General features: G+C 49.5%; 2 protein-coding genes across 4 annotated transcripts in view; one reads left to right on the top strand and one right to left on the bottom strand.

Annotated features, from left to right (window-relative positions):
• Positions 1-6,459, top strand: part of FBXW4 (F-box and WD repeat domain containing 4) — an 83,366-nt gene extending 76,907 nt beyond the window's left edge. For all 3 annotated transcript variants that reach the window (XM_070780698.1, XM_019952763.2, XM_070780700.1), the window contains 3 exons: positions 4,744-4,884; positions 5,389-5,530; positions 5,735-6,459. In XM_070780698.1, the coding sequence (XP_070636799.1) occupies positions 4,744-4,884; positions 5,389-5,530; positions 5,735-5,854 (403 nt within the window). In that variant the 3' untranslated portion in view covers positions 5,855-6,459. The remainder of the gene's footprint in view (positions 1-4,743; positions 4,885-5,388; positions 5,531-5,734) is intronic.
• A 485-nt stretch (positions 6,460-6,944) lies between these two features.
• DPCD (deleted in primary ciliary dyskinesia homolog (mouse)) overlaps positions 6,945-25,111 on the bottom strand; it is a 22,151-nt gene continuing 3,984 nt past the window's right edge. The window contains exons 2-6 of the mRNA XM_019952764.2: positions 21,345-21,425; positions 15,520-15,644; positions 15,072-15,205; positions 7,802-7,904; positions 6,945-7,261 (exon numbers count right to left, since the gene is read on the bottom strand). Of these exons, the coding sequence (XP_019808323.1) occupies positions 7,157-7,261; positions 7,802-7,904; positions 15,072-15,205; positions 15,520-15,644; positions 21,345-21,425 (548 nt within the window). The 3' untranslated portion in view covers positions 6,945-7,156. The remainder of the gene's footprint in view (positions 7,262-7,801; positions 7,905-15,071; positions 15,206-15,519; positions 15,645-21,344; positions 21,426-25,111) is intronic.

Below are 25,111 nucleotides of genomic sequence, written 5' to 3'. Positions count from 1 at the left end.
CCACGGTTCTATCTGGGACCTCGGTTACAGAACTGAGGTTGCCTCCTAAAGTCTCTCACCCTCCTCACCAGAGGGCTGGACAAGGACGGCCACTCCTGCCCCTCACCCTCCAGCAGTGAGCACCTGGAGGCCCGCAGTGGTCAGCTTATTCCCTTCACATACCCACACCTCCCGCCAAAGCAGGTGGCCCAGGCCTGCACCTCTGCAGTTGTTGGTCCTTCACCTGTGCCATCTCCCATCTTCTGTCCCTGCCGGTCACTCACTGCAGAAATGTCCTTTTATAAGTCCCCTTAGTAAACTCCCTTTTATCTCTCTCCTGGTACCAGCCAAGCCACCCCCTGTATTGTCAGTAGGGTAGATGAGACTTGTTTCCCTCCATGGAGGAAGGGACCATGTCCCTCCCTGCCCAAGTCTCAGCTCACATCTCCCTGCAGTCTCCATTAGGCACAATGACTTGTGTACAGAAGGCGCTTAGTAAATGACCACTGATCAAAGAAAGGAAGAGGAGAGGGTGGAAAGAAAGGAGGGCACACTGTTCTATTTTCTCAGTGACCATGTTAGGCCCAGCTTGTATTACACCTTCAGGGGAAGCGAAGATAAGGTAGACTGTCACTCTTCCATCCTTTCGTTTCAGAAGCCATTGTTTTATTTTTGTGGTTGCACATACTGGGTGAGGTATCCTCACACCCAAACAGATGCAGGAATTAACACCCACAGAACCTCCAAGGACCTGTGTTCTGTCTAGTCAAAGCTATGGTTTTTCCAGTAGTCATATATGGATGTGAGAGTTGGACTATAAAGAAAGCTGAGTGCCAAGAACTGATGCTTTTGAACTGTGGTGTTGGAGAAAACTCTTGAGAGTCCCTTGGACTGCAAGGAGATCAAACCAGTCCATCCTAAAGGAAATCAGTCCTGGGTGTTCATTGGAAGGACTGTTGCTGAAGCTGAAACTCCAATACTTTGGCCACCTGATGCGAAAAACTGACTCATTGGAAAAGACCCTGATGCTGGGAAAGATTGAAGGCAGAAGGGGACGACAGAGGATAAGATGGTTGGGTGGCATCACCGACTCAGTGGACATGAGTTTGAGTGAAGTTCGGGAGTTGGTGATGGACAGGGAGGCCTGGCGTGCTGCAGTCCATGGGGTCGTAAAGAGTCGGACACGACTGAGCGACTGAACTGAACTGAACTTCCAGGGAGCAGCATCAGGAACCCAGTGTGTTAAGAGTGGCTGGAAATGGCGTGGGGGCCACGGGCATTCTTACATGTGGGTGAGGCAGTAGAGCCTGGGTGTCTTATCTCAGGGTGGTCAGCACAGGAGGACTTTGTATGGGTCACCAGGGAGGTGTGTGGAGGCGGGGTGAGGGAGAACATGGGGTGAGGCGGGGCACCTGGCTCCCTGGCCTGTAGGGCCCCGCCTGGGGTGGGGGGCTTCCAGGGACTGCCTCCCTGCGTCCAACTCTGGCCTGGCGCTCAGGGCCTCGCCCAGACAGGGCATCCGGTCTTCAAGGCTAGTAACTACTTCCAGTCAGCTGTCCGACAAAGATGGTGATGGGGGTGGTGGTGCTATTAGTGCCTTATTTAAATTTTTCCCTCCCTGTCAGGAAGTTCCTATGGTCCCTCTTCCCTCCAGCTTCAGTGGAGCTGCCTGGGCAGCAGGGTAGGTAGGGCCCTCACCTGAGCCCCGCCACCTCAAAGTCTGGGATCCAGCCATACTCTGCTGTTTTTCCTACCCAGGTACTCTGGGGCTCCTCTGGGAAGCTGCAGACAGCCCAGCCTGGGGAACAGGTCTCCTTCAGGCAGCCCTCCCCAGCCTGTGTCTCATTCATCAGGCTCACAGGGGCGGCCCCATCTGTCTTTATCTTTCCCTGGATCGAGAGAGAATTGCTGGAGTCAGGCTAGGGGGAGGCTGGGGTAGAGACCCCCCCAGCCCTCAGTGGCTCCTGGCAGCCCTGGCTTTGTGCACAGGAGCGGGAAGGGAAGGACTTTTTGTCTGGTGTCTATAGTGCAGACCTGGCCCTTGCTCCTGTCTTGGCCTGAGGCTCTAAGCGGCAGCCCCTTTCCCACACAAGTTGTGCGACAGCCAAGGCTCTGCACCCCTCCCTCACGCCCCCCACAGTGAGAGGCCGAGAGGCATTCTTAACATTCTTTCCAGAGAAAAGGGGTGAAACGTCTGAATTTGGGGGTCACCACGTTATACAAATTGCAATCTAATCGTTTTTACAAGAACACACTTGCAGTAAGAAAAGGAGCCCGGGAGGAGGGGCCCAGGAGACAGACAGCTTGTTTTGTCCCCCTTCCCCCCAAAGTTTGGGGCTATTGTGGTGCTCATCTTGCTCCCTCCACCAGAGCGGTTGAGCTAGAGTTTTCTAGTTAAATTGGTCCTGTGGTGGGGGCCACGAAGGGCCCATGGTGCCATTTCTGTTTGTTTTCCCAAATCAAAGCCCCAGCAGGGCTTCTATGGCACCGCTGGGCTGCTATTTGAAGAGACAGGGCCATTTCCCAGAGCCTGGTGTGTCAGTTTATGCTCTGAACTTAACCTCACGGGTACTGCACAACAGAGCCTGGAGCGTCCCAGGCCCAGAGGCAAAAGAAACTGTATCTTTTTATTGGCCCATTTAAAGTGTGTGTGGCCATTTCAGGGAGTCAGAACTAGTGTGGCAGAAACTCCTCAGGCCCTGACCAGGCCAGGCCGGCAAGACAGGGGCTTTTGGGCCTTGTCCTGGTCTCTGGGGGCTGGTGCTCGCTCAGCCTTTGGGTCTCCCCAGAGGGTAGGGTTGGAGAAGGAAATGGCAACCCACTCCAGTGTTCTTGCCTGGAGAATCCCAGGGACGGAGGAGCCTGGTGGGCTGCCGTCTATGGGGTCACACAGAGTTGGACACGACTGAAGCGACTTAGCAGCAGCAGAGGGTAGGGTTATGTGTTTCTTATTGCACAGGCTGGCAACTCGGTGTGGGTGTGGTCATTCTGCTGCCGACCTTCTGTCCACGGGTGCCTGGCTCTCCTTCATTCCGAACCCTGGGACCAGGGGTGGGCAGGTGGACCCACGCTGGGCTTCATGCCCCCAGTCTCCACTGCCTTTCATCTTCTATTTCAAACAGACAAACATGAAATTACTTCTATAGATTAAAGGGGAGAGCTCCTCAGTCAGTCTTGGAGGCCTCACTAATGGAGGGGGCAGGGCCCCCAAATCTGGGGGGGCAGAACTGTGGAGCAAAGCAGCCTGGACCCAGTGGACGACAGAGACAGAAAGCCCAGGACCCCAGCCCCTCTGACTTGCCCAAGAGTGGTGCCTCATGGCTGGCGGGCCTGCTTCGGCACTGAGGTCCGTGATCTCTAGGAGATGCTGATGTGGGGAGAAGGCTTTCTGTCTGAGCCCTCAGCACACAGAGAGGAAGAGCACTTCCCTGGGAAGGAGGCTGGGGGCAGAAGTGCCAACTTAGGGCCTACCCCCACCCTGCCCTGACTGGACAGCAATAGTGCTGCTTGCTGGGGGTCCCCTCACCACTCAGCCTTCACAGGGAAAGGCAGAGTTGGGCAGAAAAGAACCTGCGGCTGCCTCCTTTCCTCCTCCAGGGAAGGTGGCGGCTCCACTGAGGAGAACGGAGGTTGAGGGTCGGGGTCTGTGAGGCGAAAGGACCAGAGCTAAGGCCCACGTTCACACACGTGGCTTCTGGCTGCTTTGGTGAAACCTGGTTGGCCAAGGCTGGGCTGGTGAGACCACAAAGTCTTCTCCAACCCATGCCGGGCCTCTTACCTGGGTGTCCCTGTGTAGTGTCCACGGCCCAGTTTTTCATGTCACACCATGCAGGAGAGCCCAGCATGTCCCGAGTGAAGGTGAGGGGTCGGGCCTGGAGCATGCCCCCTTCTTCTTCATTGCCCCCATTCTGAAGAAACTCACCGCTTCTACCCATCCCATAGCCACAGGGATTAGCGGGTATACTTGATGTTGAGGGGTAGTTGCTAGGGCCAGGAGGCCCCCCTAGGTGGTTGCTAGGGGTCTGGCATCAGGGCGAGGGGTCTGCCCACTGCCGCGGTCACGGAGGGAATTACACAGTCACAAAGAAATTGTTCTTCTCAGTAATCTGCTCTTGGCCACCGGGAGGGGCGGCGGGGCAGGCTGGAGCCCAGCAGGCTGGGGGCTGTGATCACAGAGGCGTGCTAGCCCCAGGCCGGGGGCCAGCCGGGCCAGGAACACCAGGGACCGGCCCGCTAAGCTGCTTTCTCAGCGATTTCTCTCCCCAGACACAAAGGTGTTTACTTGTTTTAACATCTCCTGGGACTCCCCTTCTCCCTTTGTGTGGTCTTTATCCCCAATGAGGTTTGAGCCCCAGATTACAGGCAGGAATTAAGGCATTGGACTCAGGCAGCTCAGAACTGCATGACCTGCAGGATCAAGGCATATAAAGTAACCAAATGTGTGTGTGTGAGGGGGCCGACCCCTTCGGCAAGGCCCATTCATTGTCCCAAGGAGGAGTGGCTGGGTGGCGGGTAGCCAGCGTGCAGGTGTGATGGAGAGGCTGCTGATGGCTGACTGAGGCCTCGGCTGGGGGAGGGGCAGGGGCTGGGAACAGGGGAGAGGGCTGGAAGTCCAGGGCATCTCCTCCTTTGGCCCCTTTCCTCCGAGGGTCTTAATTCTGGCTCAGGAAGGAGCCCAGGGACTGATGCCACTTGAAGGTTAAAAGCATGTGTATGGGCCAAGGCAGGACAACCTCTCATCCCCTGCCCCGCCTCTCTTCCCAGTGGGCAGCTGATGACGCACCTGGGCAGTGACTTTCCCCCAGGGGCTGGGGTGCTGGACGTCATGTACGAGTCCCCTTCCACGCTCCTGTCCTGTGGCTACGACACCTATGTTCGCTACTGGGACCTCCGAGCCAGTGCCCGGTGAGTGTGTGGGGCAGGACAACAGGCGGTGGGAACCCCGCCCCTGTCCTGGTGCCCCAAGGATAGGGACAGAGACCCCATAGCAGGGACTGGGAGAACAGCTGGCAAGGCCAGAGTAAGCTTAGACTCCCTACCTCGGCAGCCCTGGTCCCGTGGCCCAGGAGACTGTAGGCACCAGGCCCCAATAAGAGCCTTGGGAGCCATCAGGGTGCTGTCCTTCAGCATTCTGTCCCAGCTTTCTTGAGGCCTTCCTTGCCTCTGAAATCTGGTGACACACAGCAGCCACGTGATGCACAAATGAGGCATGAGCCTGCCTGGGGTCAGGGACTTGGTGAGAAAGAGATCTTTACTGAGGAGGCTTTCCCCCATTAAGTTGGTTTTAAAGGAATGTGGTGGTTTGGCATCTTTCTCCCAACCAGAATGGCTTCCTAAGGCCTCTGGGGAAGCTGGGGTGGAGGCGGAGGGCACCCCCAGACATCCCCTGCATCACCTCCTCCTGGACAGGAAGTGTGTCATGGAGTGGGAGGAACCCCACGACAGCACCCTGTACTGCCTGCAGACGGATGGGAACCACCTGCTGGCCACTGGTTCCTCCTACTACGGTGTCGTACGACTGTGGGACCGCCGCCAAAGGGCCTGCCTCCATGTAAGTGTCCTGCGCACCGCAGGCAGGCCTCATGGATGCCAGGGCTCGTTACCAGGGTCTGCACTGGGAGTGGGTGTGCCTGGGAAGGGCGGGAGGAAGCCTAGAGTAGCCTCTGTCCCTTGGCACCAGGCCGGGGAATCTTGCATTTGGGCTCCCCCCGCTCCCAGTGAGGATGTTTTTGCCACTCTCGTCCCTCCCCTGCAGGCCTTCCCACTGACGTCGACACCCCTCAGCAGTCCTGTGTACTGCCTGCGCTTCACCACCAGACACCTCTATGCCGCACTGTCCTACAACCTCCGTGTCCTGGACTTTCAAAACCCATGACAAGGCCAACCCAGCCTGTGGGCCAGGGAAGCCAGCTACTCAGGGACCTCTCCTGCCTGGAGGGTTCAGTGATACCTCCTCCCCGGCCTCCCTGTGTTCCTAGACCTGTGACCACAGTGCTCAGGCACCTAAGATAAAGGCTGCTGACTCCTGGGCACTGGGGTTACCCAGGGGTGCAGTCTCTCCCAGGAACCAGTTGGAGAGATGGGACCTACTGCTTCTCAGCTGAGTTAACTCAGCTGGGCCTTGCTTCCCTGTCGGCCAGAGCAAGAATCTGGCCTGGAGACAGAGAGGCCCACCCCTTCTTAGAGCCAGGCCAGCTCAGCACAAGTGTGAGGTGAGGTGCTCCAGGCTTCCCAGGTGGCCCCTTCCCTAGAAGGACGGGGGTGGCTGCCAGTACCCTGTGGTACCAACCTCAACATCAGTCAGACCCCACCTTTGACCAAGGTCTCGGCTGGAGTACTACGGCCTGGTTTTGCTTTGAAACCAAGAAAGGACAAAGGCAATCCCCAAATTCTGAATTCTGAGCCAGCCCAACCTCAGGCTAGCTGTTGAGACATGTTACAACCTTCATTTTTGTAAAAATAAAGCTCGACTTCTCACCAGTCTGGTTCCTCACTGGTTAGCAAGACCACAGGGAGAAGGAACAATAGACTCAAACTTGGGGCTGGGCATGCCAGGGAAGGGTGAGACCAGCCTCACGGCTCAGTGTCCAAAAGAGCAAAGGTTTCTTCTTCCAGGAAGGCCTTTCATCACCCCTCCACCCCTGGCCCTGATGGTGGGGTGGGCGTCTTATGGTAGGGGGCCTGGAAAGGCTCCCGGCGGCTGTTGGCCTGCAGTGACTTCCTTCACCCCACTCCAGTGCTCTGCAAGCCTTATGCTGACTTTACACCCACAGTGTCATAATATCCTGGGCTGCAAACAGGTTGGGGCCCTGCCCTGCTGGCGTCAGGCTTCCCTGATCCTCCTCTCCATCTAAGACCCATACCTTTACGTGGAAGGTTCTACACTGAAGGTCCAGAGGCTAGCGAAGAAGGAAATGTCCTCGCCAGCCCCTCCCTGGGGGCAGAAGCACCAGAGGACACGGGGGTAGCACACACAGTGACTCAGAATTGCTTTACTCAGGAGGGAAGACCACGACCTAGGGCTAGGAACGCCCTGAGGCCCAGTTCTTACAAAGCTTAGACAGCTCCTGGGAGGAGAGAGGCTGCCCCTGTGCCAGAAAGGCCCAAGCCCAAAGTCTCACAGGCCTACAGCAAAAGCCTCACCCACCCAGTGTCAGAAGTCAGGCTCAGGCGTCAGCTACTGAGTCTTGCAGTCCCCGTCACTGCTGTGGGCTGTCTTTACCTTCTTCAGTTCCTTCTGCAGCTCTGACTCAGCTACCAGGACCTCCTTTGGCTTCTGGTACTGAGGATGGAGCGAGGAGAAGACATGAATCAATCATATCACCCCTTTCAACACACAGCCTCCACCCAACACACTCAGGGCCCCCTGCCCCATTTCCGGCCAAACCACAAGGCATGTGGGATCTTAGTTCCCCAACCAGGGATTGAATCCATGCCCCCTGCATAGGAAGGCAAAGTCTTAACCACTGGCCCACCAGGGAGATCCTCCTCCTGCTCCCTTTATTCAAAGACGAGGGAATTGAGGCCTACAAGGTTGAATGATTTGCTTAAGGTCACGTGGGGGTACAGGTAGGCTTTTGGACCTTCTAGAGCTCCAGTTCTGTGGATCTCACCCCTCCCCATCACCCTCTACCCAGTTCTAGCTGTGATTTTAAAATCAGTCTCCTGAGCCCTCGCCTGCTCATCCCATTCTGTTGGAGAGGCCTGTTCCCTAGCAAGCATACCCCAGGAGTTGTTGGGGCTGCAACTGAGTAACTGGGAAGTGGGCAAAAGAAGGAGCCTTTCCCTGACACAGTGGCCAAGAAGTCTGAACGAATCTTACAGAGATAATGAGAGTGGAGTTGGCGTGAGCAAAGCTCAGCAAGGATTCATCCAGAGGTAGCTGGTATCTTTCTAGGTCAGGAATGGAGAACTTCTTGTAGTACCTGTGGGGACACCAAGAGGCCGTGAGAACACCCAGCATGGGGACCCCCACAGATGGGCATCAGGCCCTTTAATGCCAAGCTTCTATACAGTCCTCCCCACCCCCCAGCCAAAGAGGAAGAAGGGAAGCCAGTTAGAAGGCCAGTATTTTAGAGCTTAGTGACCCTGGAAAGAAAAGAATGAAAGGCCTTCTGGCCAGTCATAATTCCTTGATTAGACCAGGGGTTAGAGTGACTCATATTTCAAGTTCATCAATCCCAGAGACATGTGGAAGAAGCCTCCCGGGAAACATAACTGGGCCAGGCAAGCGCTACCTCCTCAGCACCCCAAGAAAACAGCTATGTCTGCAAACAAGGACAGAATAAGGACACCTAAGGCTGTCTTCCAGAGCTGGGGACTGACAGTGGCACTTACATGGCACTTTACTGAGGCCCTCTGCTACCTCTCCCTCTTTTAGGGTTAGCCTGACTCCACTTATAGGCAAGAGAGGGAAGTTAATCCACAAGGAGAAATCTCCCTAAGAGAACAAGCCATGTGACTCATCACAGAAGCCCGATCTCTGGGGTTCTGGCCTACTTTGCTGACCATAAGACCCTACTCCATTTTCACATATCACACATGGTCCCCCTCATCTGCAGGTGCCAGTCCAGAGATTAATGATCCCTTTCAGTTCAGTTCAGTACAGTCGCTCAGTCGTGTCCGACTCTTTGCAACCCCATGAACCACAGCACGCCAGGCCTCCCTGTCCATCACCAACTCCCACAGTCCACCCAAACCCATGTCCATTGAGTCAGTGATGCCATCCAGTCAGCTCATCCTCTTTTGTCCTGTTCTCCTCCTGCCCTCAATCTTTCCCAGCATCAGAGTCTTTTCCAATGAGTCAGCTCTTCACATCAGGTAGCCAAAGTATTGGAGTTTCAGCTTCAACATCAGTCCTTCCAATGAACACCCAGTACTGATCTCCTTTAGGATGGACTGGTTGGATCTCCTTGCAGTCCAAGGGACTCTCAAGAGTCTTCTCCAACACCACAGTTCAAAAGCATCAATTCTTCGGCGCTCAGCTTTCTTCACAGTCCAACTTTCACATCCATACATGACCACTGGAAAAACCATAGCCTTGACTAGATGGACCTTTGTTGACAAAGTAATCTCTCTGCTTTTTAATATGCTGTCTAGGTTGGTCATAACTTTCTTCTAAGAAATAAGCATCTTTTAATTTCATGGCTGCAGTCACCATCTGCAGTGATTTCGGAGCCCCCCAAAATAAAGTCAACCACTGTTTCCCATTTATTTGCCATGAACGATCCCTTTAGTTGGGGCGGTGGGCGGGGGGAACCCTGGGACTCACCTGGCAGTTTAGTGGTTAAGACTTTGTGCCTCCAATACAGGGGGTGCAGGTTTGATCCCTGGTCAAGGAACTAAGATCCCACATGCGGAGCAGTGCACCCAAAATTAAACAAAAACGACCACCCAGATAGTAACATCCAACCCATAATGTCTGTAACCGGATTTTGCAGGAAATTTGACCTCCTTTACCAAAGAGGAAACTCGGGCTCAGAGAGGTGAATTATCTTGCTTGGTTTCACAGCCAGTTAGTAGGGTCAGATTAAAGTTCCCCAATCCTGGTCTGGAGCTTATTACATTGGAGCACTAAGAATGGCCTCCTCATCTCTGGCAACAGGACCGTCTGGCATTTTCCTTGGTGGAAGTGTCACCTAGGCTCTGGCTGGTGGTTGCCAGACCTGTCACCCAGGCATGGCATCAGTGCTGCCACGAGGCTGTGGCCTGCGCAGAGAACACTGCAGACAGGCACAAACACACACAAGTGAGGGCCTGGAGAGGACTGGTTTTTAATACTTCAGAGGGGCCTGGTCCTATGGCAGCTCCCCCCAGTCCACTTCAAAAGCCCTGATGCCCTGGGGACTCAGAGTTGACATCAAGGCAGCATTTCTGCCCTGTTCTCCCTGCTGAAATCCCTTGTTCAGTGAGGACTCTCAGGGCCCCCTCTCCTCCCAGGTTCCTCACTCCCCGCCAAGGTGCTGGGACCCATGGCAGGAAAAGAATGTTTACTTAAAGGCTGACAGTTCAAAAGGAGTGGGGGTTGGGGGATCCTAATGGCACCACAAGTTTGCTTTATTTTCCAAAGCTCTGCCCCAGGGAAAGGCGATCCATCTGCCTGCAGACCGGGGTGGAATGTCGGCCTCATCCTCCTCCTAGCCAGCCCAGGCTGAGGGCTCTTCCTGGGGCCCTTGGTCTGGCCAGCAAAGGTGGCAGACACTGATAATAGGGAGGGAGTCAAAGGTTAAACAGCGGAGATTAGATGAACACAAAGGCTTGTTAGGAAGTGTTAACATCTTCCCTGCAAATATACACAAGCAGCAGAAGCGGGAGAGCAGCAGCCTGGCACACACGGCTCAACTGAACCCAGTGGGCCTGTGTAAGGCCTCGCTGTGCAGAACGTGGCACGTCCTCAATGCCTACCTGGCTGTGTGCTGGGGAGGGGGGACAGGGACACACCTGTGTCCCACGCTGTCAAGGCACATGCCCCAGGCAGGGGAGGTAGAGTCCAGGGCTTGGCCTCAACAGCAATGACAAGATCAAAGGGAACTCGAGTTGCACGACTTGCCTCAGCGTCCCCGTGGTACTCCCATCACCTCTCACATGGCAGGGAGGTGGTGGCAGAGTAGGTCTGGGGGCTCACTGTTTTGAGTCTATTCTAATGGATTTAGTTTATTGGTTGAGGTTAAACCCATCTTTTCAGGGGCTCCTGATGGGCAGCCTTCAAGGGAGCATGAGGCATCTGCTTTCTCTCCTCAAGAAACAGCTCACACCCCCTTATCTCTATCCCTGCCTTGGGATTTGCCCTGAGAATACCATGGTTCACCTTCTCACCAGCGCCTGGACTAGAGACGGACCCACTGTGCTTCCAGGCAAGTCCAAACGCCCAGCCTCTGGCAGCCCTAGGCAGGCAGCAAACATTTCTTAGGCATCAACTCTGTCCAGAGCTGTGACCTGGGGCTTTAAGGATGAAGAAGAAACAAGGCCATATCGCTGCCTGAAATCTTGTTTCTGCTGAAAGCTAGGCCTTTAAAATAGTGGGGTAGTCCCTGGGCTTTTAGCTGATGTGCAACAACCCCCATTCTCACCTGCCTTCACTATCCTCAGTCTCAGCCACACAGTGAGAGGTGACATTTATGAATTCTAAATCCGTGCCGGGCACTGTTCACACACTGACTCCTGAAAACAGCGCTCTCAGGTTGGCTGCTTCTGTCATCCTCTTTTATAGAAGAGGAGACTGAGGCACAGGCAAGTCAGGTATCTTGTCCACGTCATAAAACTGGTAAAGGGAGATGCCCTTATTACAGTGATAATCCCCTCAATCTCCTGACTCCTCTATCGTTCTCCATTCTCACCTCAAAGGATCAGACCATCTAGGTTCCAAGGATGGGGCAGGGATGGGGGGTGGTCTCCCCCAGGATTCAACCACTATGCAGGTCTCCTGAGCACTCCCTCTAACACAGAGTGGCCTTCCTTTCCGAAAGTAAAAGCGTGCAAAGATGTGTGTGGAAGTAAGGGCTCTCAGGAGGACCCCTGGCCCTGCCCTGTGACTCTGGGCAGGCCACTTAACTCCAGGATCTGTTTCTTCCTCCAGATTCCTTTCTCAAATAAAATAGCTGCCCCAGATGAACTTTTAAGTCACTGGGAACAGAACAGGCTAACCTGGTACCTGTCTCCAAGCTGTGCAAAAAGACAGCTCCTTCACTCTTTCAGAGATGACCTACAGCACTGCATCACTCTCTTTCTCTGCTATATTCCCTTCCCCATTCCCAGTCCTTTCCCAGCTTGTTCTCCCTTCGCATTGAACTGAGAAAGGGCACAAGAGAGCAGGCCTAGAAAGAGCGGCTCTGAAGGAAGCTGATAGTAGAAGCAGGACGGCTGTGGAGTCACATGGGCTGGGCCCACAGACCTCCCGTGGGTGCTCTGCACACAGGCTTGGCCAGAGTGGTCGAGGGAAGCCTGTAGTCAGTCTGTCCCTTAGACGATCAGTAGGCCCATCTTCCTTCTTGCTTAAACATCAACACTCCAGACAAACTGGTCACCTCTGCCTATAATGCACATTCACATATTTCAGGCTCTCAGAAGTCCTACCAAAGAGAAACCCATTTAATTCAGTTTCCTAACCTTATTTGACCACAGAATCCTTTTTTCTAGAGATGCCTATTAACACTCCCACAGAGTTAGTATTACCAATGTCAAATCAGCCAAACTCTCTTTAGGCTCTAATTTCCTCAGGCCGGCCACAGGGCTGAGTACAATATACAATTTTCTAATTCCCCAAACAATCTATGATGTACGCAGGAGTATTCTCCTGTGATAGATGAGGAAACCTTGCCCAAAAATGCCATGATTAATATGTAGCAGAGGCCAGATTCAAGCTGACATCCTCCTACTCCACGCCCAGCTCCTTCCACTCAGAGCTGCCAGCTTCTAAGGCTGAGGCTCAGAACCTTCTCTCTGCACAAGCATTCCTAACAGATGATGGGAACAGATGACGCCACAATCAGATCCCAGAAAAGCAGCTTCTTCCTTCCCTGGTTCATCTCTTGCTATTACCTGAGGCCAAGGACATAATTCACTGGAATCAATTCTATCAAGAAAAGTGGCAAACCCAGTTTTTCAGGGACTCTGGCTTTTATTGATGACCATATTCCAGAATATTAGAATCAGGGCAGACATGGAACCTTCAGGTGAAGGACATCAAATCAGAAAAGCCACAGTGTGGTGGAAACTGCAGAGGCCTGGGCATGAAAACCGTCACTATCCCCTCCAGTAAGTCAAGTGCATCACGCTGACTTTATAGATGCTCTCACGGAATCGTTCATATACAGCACGAGAATTATACATACCCTGTCCACCACTGGGTGGTATGATGATCAGAAAATAGTTTTACAGTACCTTGAAAAAGTTAAACTCTGCTCAAAGGAATAGCCACTGAGTTGTGTATAGTTAGAGGAAGTAAAGGTACAGGACGTGTTACTACTCCAAGTAGAAAATGAACATGCCACTAGGCTCAGGAGGAGCCGGTTAAGGGCTTAGCAGCCTCTCCCGCCTTCCTCCCAGCAGAGGGTCCCGAGGCTGTGCTGCGCCAGGCTGGGCCGCACTGACCCTGAGATCTCAGTGCAGGCCCTGAAGTGAGCACTCACATACTCTCCCCTCGGTGGGAATCCGATCCTGGTCCTGCTCCCTCTGGAGGCACGACTCCATCCCACCTGGCCTCACCGGGCAGTTCAGCAGCATCTCCCCTTGCCCGGGGCGCTGGAGTGGAGCGCCTGGCCAACAGTGCCACCTATGGTTGGATATGCGCAGGAGATGGGACCCAGAGGACCGGCCTGCAGATGAATTTTCTGGTGAGCTAGCTAGCCTCTCTTCTCTCGCTCCTTGGTAATCACATTTTTGCTTGATATCTATATTCGACAGTGACCTCTGGGGGACAAAAGGGAGGCAGCAGCCAGCTCCACAAACTGCTGGGCTGCAGATTCAAGCGCTATCAGAAGCACTTTTGTTCCTAGTTTGGGCCCAGGGCCTCTGACGCCAGGGAATGCTTGCTGAAGCATGGAGTTTGTTTTCCTAAAGGCAATTTCTCTGTTGTCTGAAATTGCTAAATTCTACTTTAGGCACTGACTCCTGTTAATGATGAGAACAATAACGGGAATAAACTGCCTTTTATCTGAGGGCTATAAAGTGCTTTACAAACGCAAACCCTTATTATTATGACTTTATATTTATAGACAAGTCTCACTTTAGGGGCTGCTGGCTGCATGTACAGCAATAATCCTGAAATTAATTCATTCATCTCCACCCCTTCCCCACCCCTTAACCCTGCCAAAGTGACAGGGTGTGGGGGTCAGAGAGGAGGGTGAACCCAGGGTTGCACCAGGGGAGCCTGGGAGCCACACTGCTTCCCTGTGGCATCATGGACCTGAGAGAGATGGTGGGAGGCTGGCACCACACCGCCTGAGAAGATGGACCAATACTGGGTCCTCCTTACTCTAGGTAAACTGGAGGGGGCATCTCTGGCCTAAGCTGAGCACCCCATGAGACATGCTGGGTAGCTTCACCGTCTGTGGACTAGTAACTCATAAAACCTCCCATCTCAATGCCCTAAATCTATTTCATGGGAGTTGGTCCTACACTGCAATCCCTCTGATTCAGTTCACAACCAAGTCATTACGGGGCTCTTCTCTTCTGTGGTCAGTCAGAGTTCCAGAAACCCAAACGAAATCAGTGCATTTCCAAGATAATCAGCCAAGAAGCAGTCCCGCCAGGATCAGATCTCCACCTCGGTCACCTTCTGTCCCCTCAACCCAACTGACTGACTGAAAACTGAACTGAGCAGGCCATGAGAAGAGGAGGAAAAGGGATGTGAGCACACTCTTTGAAACATCATGCAAGAGACTTCCAAGAAGCACTCACCCCCTGTCCCTCTAGGGACACCCCTACCCCCAGGGGGGTTGGATCAAGTTTGCTGCTCCCAGACACCTCTGTAACTGCCACCTCAGACAGGTGTGCCTTCCAGGCTCTGGCTCCCTGCCAGCTCCAAGCTCATCATGGACTGGAGCCAGCCAGAGGTCAAGGCATAGTAACCTTACAGCAGAACCACCTAAGATCGCAAGTCAGTGGCTGGGTGATTTCCTCATCCCCTCATTCATCCAACAAATGTTTACTGAGCTCCAGCATATGCCAAGTACTGGACCAGACACTCATTGTTCAAATTTCCCTGCCCTGATGGAGCTGAGTACAATATTCAAGCTGGTTCTGATTACAGTATTCAAGGGCCGAAGAGAGAAAGCCCTTCGCTTTTAGTACCTACTCTGCTGCTGCTGCTGCTAAGTCGCATCAGTCATGTCCGACTCTGTGTGACCCCATAGAAGGCAGCCCAACAGGCTCCTCTGTCCCTGGGATTCTCCAGGCAAGAACACTGGAGTGGGTTGCCATTTCCTTCTCCAATGCTCTAGGGCTGTAGTAAAGCCCTTCTGCCCCTCTCAGCACTGGAAGAGGAGGCTGCTCTACCCTCTGGGGTGGGGAACTGTCTGAGTCCTAACCCTAGGTCAAACCCCACCCCCACCTTGCTCATACACAAGTAGGCAGGTGCCTACCATGCCACTTACTTTTTGTTGGTTGTTCTGACGACAACACAGCGCTCCTTCTGGTCCACACAGACATTGTAAACATCCTTAGGGTACGGGAGGTTTCGAATTCGCCACTGGAAACTCATCTTGGTGTCTTTGCGCACGAATATGGGCTGCAGAAGGCAAATCCAATTCAAGGACTATTCTTGGAGAGGGGTAGGAAGGGATGGCTCCCCTCCACAAAGCTCTACCCGGGGACAAAATGGGAGCTCCTTAGCTCTCCTCTGATGCTTCCACTGCTGTGACCTACGAAGCCTGGAGCCCCTGCTCTGGGATGACTAAGCCAGAACCCTTTGGGTATCCATTCAAGGGAACTGCGTCCAGGTGGGCACACTGGAGATGAGGAGGTGAACAAGACATGGTGGCTGCCCTTGAGGGCTAGCAGCCCACTCCCCCAGCCTCCCCAAGACACCTGACAGAGACATACATTGGCATTGCTTTCCGTGATGAGTTCAGGCCCCAGGCTCCCTGCTCCTGGGAGTGCTGGCTCTCCCACCTCAATCTGCCACTGGCCCAAGGCTCCCAGGGCACTCTTCACACGCCACTTCCTCACTGAGGAGAGAAGGAAGCAGTGGGATTACGGGGAGGAAAGGTGTTCTGCTCTCTTCTGCTGAATCGTTGACATCACTTTAGGTACAGGAACAGGATAAAAGTGGGAGCGACAGGCCTTCATGGACTAACTTTATCCATCTGAGCAGGGACCTCACAACCCCTGAAATCTCAGGAGAGCATTTTCAATATTAGACAGTTTGTAAAGAACAGATCAGGGAGCCCAGACAAAAAGAATTAAAGCTATGAAAGGCGCCAAGTGAAGTCAGAAACCCCCAGGTATGACTTCAAGCACAGGGATGATGCGAAGGTTGGGAAAAGGGTGGCTACTAGTAACAGGGAAAATATGGATCCCAAGAAGCCTGAGTTGATGTGCATTCTTCCTTCTAAAAATAGGCAAAGGAAGAATGAGTTAAGAGTGTGAAAGCTGATAAGCAGATTTGTCTCATGACTCAGAAGTCCAAATTGAGAAGTTTACTCATTTCAGGTGTACCTGGCTTAAAATAACACCCCCACAGTTGTATTTACAGGAAACGTGAGGCACACACCATATTTTAAGTGTATTATTTATAAAAGATCTAACATAAATTTCTTATAGAGTGGAATCATCCTTTTATAATGCAAATAATCATTTCTATTTTACAGCCCAGATGTTTGCATAAGAATTTTTTTTTCCGGTAAGGCCCACACTTTTATGGAAATTTTAAGTGAAAAGTCTAGTGCAGTAGACACTGAGAGCCCCACTGGGATGCTCAGGGACCCCACCCAGCCCTGTCACGGCCGACTGCTGTCAGCAGCCCGTGGCCACAAGGGGCTTTCCCAAGCGCGAGCGCTCGGCTCCTTCCCTCCCTGAGGCAATGGGGGTCTCCCAGGTGGCGGCTCAGGCGCTGCTCCAGGCCAGCAGCCTTCCTGGAGTGGCCGTGAGGAGCTAAACAACTCAGAAAGCACCCGGTGTCCTGTGGTGGTTGCTCCTTTTCTGGGCCGGGGGGTGAGTGTGATTCTCAGGATGGGTTTCTTCTGAGTAGCTGCGCCAAACCCCAAACACCCTCCCTGCTCTAAGTAAGGCACACAAGCTGAACACAAAAGTATGCTGTAAAATGAGGATTTTCCCTTGAATATGTGCTTTTATAAGGTCTGTTGAATTCTGCAATGTGATTTTATTACGTCTCAGGGCCAGAAACTCTCCCTAGAAACACATTTCCAAGTTTATAATGAAAATTAATAAGGAAGAGTAAAACTTGGAAATATGCTTTATAGGCAACTTTTTTTTTTTCTCACAAATACTTCTCTCTTAAGTGACTGGACTGTGACTAGAAGTACATCCAAATCTATTCTCGTAATACCTTGCTTAACTAGGAAGCCAGTCTTCTGGGTTGCAGCCTTCACAGCTACAAATTCAGAAACGACAAACGCCTCTAAGCTGTGACTTACTGTGACAGACCGGTGTATCTCACTCTACTGTAGAAAAGATCACTCCCAGCTTCTTACTCAGACACGTGTAAAATGCGATGTGTAGAATAAGGCAGGACATTATTTTTTCCCAGGCATACTGACAACAGCACGATGGGGTAGCTCACACTGAATGCAGGGTCAGAACTAAAAAGCGTGTGGGACCATTTGGTGTGAGGGCAAACAAGCATCCTTAGACCCTGATGGGATCCCGAGGTGAGAACAGTCAAAACAGAGCTTAAAGGTGGAGGTTCTTTTAGAAAGCGTCCAGTCCAATGCTTGTATCTTTCAAATGAGAAATAGCATTCTTCCCTGCCTGCTCTCCTTCAACCCCTGCTACCTCTCTCCAAGGAAGAGTATAAAGAATTACCAAGGCTCAGAAAGAGACACTCACTTGCAAAATCCACAGGTAAAATTCTCGTCTCCTAACTCCAAGACCAGAATCTGAATCACTAGTAAATGGCTAACTTGTATTCTATAAATATTTATCTGTGCTAAGTCTCTTCAGTTGTGTCCAACTCTTTGCGACCCTGTAGCCAGCCAGGCTCCTCCATCCATGGGGATTCTACAGGTAAGAATACTGGAGTGGGTTGCAATGTCCTCCTCAAAAATATTCAATAGCATATATAATATTTTTAGTTTTTTTTTTTTAAAGCTCTATTTCTTTTTAAGATTTTAGCATTTAAAAGAAAAGCTTCAATTATTTGAAAATTTAATTTCTGAAAAACACTTAATTATTTGAGGCTGGACAAGTGAGGTGTCCGGTGATCACGGGCCTTGTTAAATCATGTGTCCTGAAGCACAGTGCCAGTGTGGCCAGGAAAGCCAATTCTGATCTACTCTTTTCTACTCTTATCTATGGAATAATTGGGTTTGGAACAGAAATGTTCCCCAAAAGGACCCTAAGGAGATGGAAAGTTAGCTACTGGTTTCCTTACTGCTGGCCTTTAAAAGCCACTCAGGTCACAGAAACTTGGACCCTTGGCTGTTTCACCATTTTTAACACCTTGGGGTTAAATTCTTTGTTAGAATGTGAAGAAGGTCTCTGTATTCATTCCCCTGTGAGATAAGAGCCAATAAATGATTTTGGTGAAGTCCTTATTATTTCTCCCATGGATGTGGGCATGGATGCACACATGCAAATACACGCTTCGTCTTGTCTTTCTTGTCCTGTCTTTGTTCCTGAACTCAAGGACAGCTCCTGCGGCAACAGAAGACTGTTTCCACCTGCTGTCACTCTGATTTGATTATATGTTAAACCCAAACTGGTGTGTGCAAGGCAGCTCCCCGGGACGCTGTCATATCTTCCTGGCTGAGCCAGGGCCAGTCCTTGGAAAGGAGACTTTCAATGACCCTGTAAAGGGTCTGATGGGGAATATATGAAGGAGGCAGCGCCTGGGGCCTTTTTCCTAAGTCAGCAGGAAGCAGGCTGATGTCCCTGACTGCTGAAAGGAGGCCCCATCTTTCAGGTGGGCTGGAAAGTAGAGGTTCTAAAGGCCTCCTTCCCCAGAGCTCCCAGCCCTGGCCCACTTCCAGTGTGGGTAATTACATTCCCCTTTCCTAAATACTCCCTGCAGCTTAAACTGGATGCAGGATTCTTCTTTTCTGCCCTAAAACACTGCAACATTGCTATGTGGCTATTAAACAGCTGCCACGTCCCATCCCTGAGGAGGCTGAAGGGAATCGAGTGGGTCATTTATAAAGCCGGTGAAGTGCTTGGGGATGAAAGTGCTCAATATCCTCCAAATGCAGCCTGGGGTGGTTAGGCTGGCGGTCAAATACCACAGCAGATTAAGCCGGTAATCCGAATGTAATCGCTGGGGGATGGCCTGCCCTTCAGCCTCGGCCCCCCTGGACATGCTGTGTTCTTCTAGGGCTGGTTTGATGTTCCGATCATTGTTATGGGGCCCTTCAGTTTTTTTTTCTCTATGAATACACATACAGCATTCATTGTGGGGGGTGGGGATGAATAGCATTGAGCGGGCAGGAAAAAAAATATGACACTACTATGGTTATTAACACCGACTGGAAGGGCTCTGACCCAGACAGATGCACTATTGGTAATTCTCTCTATAAATTACTTTCTGGGTTTTTCAGACAGAAAACCAGTTTGACCAATTATCCAATTTGTATAATTAGCTGGAAAAAAATAAAAAATGGAAACCATTCCCATTTACACCACAAAAACCCTGTCCATATTTTGCTTCAACGAATGCACAAGTGAAAGTCAGTTCAGGCCCTGGGATTATTTATACTTAAAAATTAAAAACAAACAGTATTTTGCAAGCTGGCAGGCATGGGGTGGGGTGGTTGGAGATGAATAAGAAAAGGGTCAGCTGTTCAAAGGGCCCAGTGGTTTGAGTGGAGTGTTCCTCTCTGTCCTGCTCCCACCAGTCTCTACTTGGGCCATTCTGAGGAGAACAAAATTTAGTTAAAAAAACAAAACAGGATTAAATATTCTCAACTCCCAACAGTATGTTGTTGTGGATTAAAAGCACGGGCTCTTCATCACACAGACCTAGGCTTAAACCCAAGCCCTGTAACTAACCAGCTATGTGCTTCTGAGCAAGGTGCTTAAGCTCTTGAAACTTGCAGTTTTCCTGACTGTAAAATTAATGCAGCAGCACCTACCTACCACGCTGAGCTGTGACGGGGCTGGTTGGTGTAAAGCACTTGGCATGGCGCCCAATAAAAGGTACAGTATTACTATCCTTAGGTAGACTTTTTCAAACAACATTCTCCTATGAACCTCCATTTCTGCTTTTAAGAAAAAGGAGTCGGGAGGCCCCTGTCTAGTCTTGACCTGCCACGAGGGAAAGTGACAGGTTCACGTGGGATGTTACCAATGAAGTAACTGGGCTTGTTCTTCATTTCAAGTTTGTGTCCAAGCACAACTAAGAGGCCTTGGGGTTTACTTTTTTTTTTTATAGCCACAGCAGCAATAGCTGTATTATTCGCTCTGTGAGAAGAAGAGAGTGCCACTGGGGGCTCAGCGAGAGGAGCTGTGGCGAGTCCTTGGCCTGGTGATGGTGCTGGTCAGCCCACGTGACCTCTGCTTTCATTAGCTCACCCCATTAGGCATTCCAAGGCTGTCACCCCGGGAGTGCTATCAATTACCATGCATTGTGAGGATATTACTACTGTATTGGTTTCCACCAAATCAGTGTCATATGCTAAACACATCAAGATTTTTTAATAGCACCATATTAAACCAATTGGGACTGGAACCCAAGCAGCTCATAATAAGGAAGGATCAACACTTCACTTTGCGGCTGAGCATGCGCAGGACACACGTTTTAAGACTGGAGATGAAGAGAATGCAAACCCATGTGATCCATGTTGTCAGTTCTAGACATTTACGAGCTGTCAGAAAAAGGGAAAAAGAAATTCCCTCAACAGTACTACCTGTCCATCAGGCCCAGGAAGAAATTAAAGTCAAGAATAATGACAAGAAAATAACCCAGCCCATGATTCCATCATTGGTCTTAGCATTTCAGGTGAAACTTAATAAAAAGAGACCAACTCCCACTGCTGACAGCCTCAGGCCCTGGGTCAAAGAACCAGCCACCTAGCTTCGGGAAGTCAGTTCATGCTGATATGCATACCTGAGAACAGAGAATGAGCAAATCAAATAATTTCCAGAAATCTGAGCTGGAGCCTCTATTCATGAGCTTATTCTTAGACAAAAAGGGAAAAGGGCTGCAGGAATGAAAGTGATGATGCCGCAAAATCACCATTTCTCCTTCCTCCTCCCTTTGATTCAGATGTTCTCCAAGACAAGGGGTATATTTAACAGAGCTGCCTCTGAGGCAAGGTCAGAAGCTGCTGCCTCTGATTCTTGCTTGTTCCTGATGTGGTTTCAGAAAACAAAACAAAAATTAAGCCAAAAAAGTGCAGGGAAAGCTGCCTTCACCATGACTTAGCCCACAAGGCTTACTTTCAATTCTACCTTCTCTGTGAAGATTTTCCCAGTGGTTTCTCTACACCCCCAATCACACCTTAGAAGAGTTAACTCTCTCATTTGCCTGGGGGTGGAGTGAGGTTCACTGGCCAAGTGGACACCCATTGCATCTCTGGTGTCCGGCCCTGACCTCGGGTTATTCTCAGGAACAATTCTGCCTCAAGGGCCTCAGTCTCGCCGAGCTCCCACATGTACTGCTGAGCTTCTCCTTGAAGCCTCAGCTAGGCCTGTTTACCTGTGCTCAGGTCACCCCAAGTGTTCCTAAGGGCCCACCGGGGGCCCCTGTCACTTACCAAGTAGTTCGTTTGTCTTCTCATCATACTCTTCGGCCATTTCCTTCCCATTGGGAAACAAATAGTGCACCTTTCTTCTCCCTGGGCACAAAGCAAAAGAGGGTCTTACCCCTGGCCTCCCCTTGCCGTGGGCCTTCAGATCCAGAGATCTGCCTGGGAAACACTAACAGCCATGGGCATATTAAAAATCTTCCCAGAGCCTCCCACGAACTCCTTGACAACCATCACCCACCATTACTTTAAGACAAGTCCTGGGACTCATTTGCTTTCCCTGAACATGTCTTTGTTCTGCTGATTATTCTACGAGCAATAGCTCTAAAAAAGTGTTAGTTGCTTAGTCATGTCTGATTCTTTGTGATCCCATGGACTTGAATTCTCCAGGCAAGAATACTGGAGTGGGTAGACATTCCCTTCTCCAGGGGACCGTCCTGACCCAGGGATTGAACCTGGGTCTCCAGCGTTGCAGGCAGATTCTTTACTGTCTGAGCCACTCTTCCCAACTGTTGAACTCCTCCTTGCCCTTCAAAATCCAACTGAAATGTCACTTCTACTGGGAAGTCTTCCTAAAACTATCATTCCTAGCCACTTCGGCAAAATTCATCACTTATTTCTTTATGCCTTCCTGGTGCTTTATTCATGTCCACAGTGGAGCGTTTATCTCATAGTATGATACTTTTAAAAGTATCTGTTTCAAGAATGATATCATATTTACCTTTCTCTCCCCAGTTCCTAAAACCAAGCCTATGTGCTCAGATTACTGAACTGGGTTTCCCAACCAGCAACTCCCTCCAGCTGTGCCCCTCACTCTGCCTTCTTCTGCACATCTCTATGCCATTCCTATCACACAGCACCTGACATGAGTGCCCACGTATTCTCCCTATGGTATTTTCCTTGGTTATGGTTTTACATTTGTGTGAATTCTGGATGATGAGTGCCTGTCTCTTTACTAAGATAAGAAGGATTTTATCCCCTCTATCTATGGTTTCCCAAACACTAAGCATAGTACTTGGCATATTTTAAGAGCTCAGCTAAGTATTGATTGAAAGAATGAAAGAACATCACTTCATCTTTCATTGAAAGAAGAGAAGAAATGGATAAAGAAGATGTGGAATATTAATCATAAAAAGTAATGAAATTGGGTCATTTGTAGTGGCCTAGACAGACCTAGAGTATGTCATACAGAGTGCAATCAGAATTAAGAAAAAATAAATACCGCATATTAACACATATATGTGGAATCTGAAAAAACTGATATAGACAGTCTTATTTACAAAGCAGAAATAGAGACATAGACATAGAGAACAAACATATGGATACCAAGGGGAAGGGGGGATGAGATGAACTAGGAGATCGGAATTGACATATATAAATTACTGATACTATGTATAAAATAGATAACTAATGAAATCTATTGTATAGCACAGAGAACTCTACTCAGTGCTTTGTGGTGACCTAAATGGGAAGGAAATCCAAAACAGTGGAGATATAGGTAGCTGATCCATTTTGCTGTACAGCAGAAACTAATACAACAATGTAAAGCAACTACACGCCAATAAAAATTTAAAAGAAAACAAATGTTAAAACAATTTCATACTAAAACAAAAGTAACGTATGTTCAAAGGAAAAAAAAGGAAAGAATTCAAGGGCATCTCCGAGACCAACTCTTCCATCTCAGTAGTATAATCCTAAGCATCTTCTTAAAAGTGGCTAGATAATTTCCCATTTTTACAGACAGGTAAACAGACAGGTAGGCTCCTTAGTGAGACAGTACCAATGCCCAGCAATCAGGTACCCAGCGTTTCCCTGATGAATAGAGCCCCAAGGCCCTTAATCAGCTGAAGGAGCCACTAGCCAACACTTGCAACTGCATCCAATCTACCAAGCCTTTTGCTGTCCACTCACTCCCCGAGACCTTGTTCTTCGCGTCATTCCGAATTTGTACTCTGGGGACACTCACCCCCAAATTTGCAGGGCCTCTCCATAGGCCCCTAGGTTACACCACCCTTAATCATTTGTTTGGCTCACAGAGCTGGCAGAGGCTGTCCTGTCAGGAGGCGGGTACAAGGGGCTGCCTGTGAGTAGCTGAGGGTGTCGGGCCTGACCCTCTTCTTCCCTGGAGTCTGGTCGTCAGTGCAGCAGGACACAGTGCTTACTATGGGCCAGGCGCTTTACATACTTGATTGCATTTAATTCTCACAATAATCCTCTGTGCCTCCAGTACTTGTCTTTCACAAATAAAGAAAATTGAGGCTTAAAGATCATGTAACTGGTTCAAGGTCATAAAAGCTAGGAAATGATAGCCTGGGCTTAAACTCACTTGAGGCCAAAGTTGAGGCTCTAATAACCATACTAGGGTATCTGTATGGCTTTAAGGTTATAAGGATGAACAGTATTCTAAGGGTTTATTGCTCATATTTCTAGTGAATTACATGTTTAGGCCTTAGCCTATTTTATTTCAGTATTCATCTTTTTCTTACTAATCTGATTGAGCTTTGTATATAGTAAGCACATGCCACACATGTTGCAAATAGTCTGTTTTAATTGCCTTTTTGTTTAAAGTAGATTTTCTCAAACAAATGTTTACTTTTTATATAGTCAATTATTTTTTCCTTTGTGGTTATTATCCAGAAGTTGTGCTTAGAATATCCTCCCTTACCCAAGATCATAATATTCATCTATACTTCATTCTAATACATATTTAGGGCTTCCCTCATAGCTCAGTCAGTTTTAAATGTACTCATGTATGTGAATATAAAAAAATTTAAGTATATTACTATGATATTTTGGTGAAAGAAAAAATGTATGTGTGTGAGCTTGTATGCATGGAAAAAATATGGATGTTTCTGTATGAAAATGTCAATTGTTATTATCGCCACATGGGAGGATTATGGATGACTTGTTTATTTATTTTTCATATTTCCACAATGAAAATAAATTATTTATGAAAGATACCACATAGCTCACAAAGAGTCAGTTTCTCTAGACCAATGATTGTCAAACTTTCTGAATGGGACCTAGGGTAAGAAATAAGATATAGATCACAATCCAGTATATATGTAATCGATCATATGTGTATTTGTGTGTATCTATATGTATGTGTCTGTGTGTTGTATGTATCATATCAAGTCTCATAAAACACTGACCTCACATACAATGTACTCTTTACTTTTTTCTGGTTTTAATTTTTCTAAAAAACTTGTTAACATACTGATGTCCCCCTCCTGCAAATAATGGGATTACCAGGAATAGCAATCATTGAACAAATCAACAATTTGCAACAGAAAAAATAATGATTTATGAAAAAGTGTACTGGGTTCTCATTATCAAGAGAAGTGATTCTTGGTGGGCAGACAGCCACATTCTCTGCCCACTCACATACACATCAGGAGGGCAGATCTCCAGGAGTGGTTTAACAAGGCATAGTCACACATTAGGGTTTTTTGTTTCCTTTTTTAGGTTTTGATTAGGGAGAGAAAAAACTAACACTGTTGTTTTGTGATATCACTAACAAAAAAACTTACCAAAATCCTGGTTGATAAAGTATTTGTTTGAACACTTCCAAAGGAAGTGAAAGGCGGGGACTAGAATAGATACTTGCACATCTGTGTTCACGGCAGTAGTTATTTACGGTTTAAAAAAAAAAGCAGAAGTAACCCACTTCCTTGAGTAATAAGAATAAAAACAAAAATAAGAACAAAAACAAAAACCGAAATAAATAAAAACAAAAAGACCCAATTAAAATTAAAAGCTTTTGCACAGAAAAGGAA

This window comes from Bos indicus, chromosome 26 (genome assembly GCF_029378745.1).
Source record: "Bos indicus isolate NIAB-ARS_2022 breed Sahiwal x Tharparkar chromosome 26, NIAB-ARS_B.indTharparkar_mat_pri_1.0, whole genome shotgun sequence".
NCBI classification, from domain to species: domain Eukaryota; kingdom Metazoa; phylum Chordata; class Mammalia; order Artiodactyla; family Bovidae; genus Bos; species Bos indicus.
The sequence above is the reverse complement of the archived record's forward strand: the minus strand, read 5'-3'. Positions and strand labels throughout refer to the sequence as shown.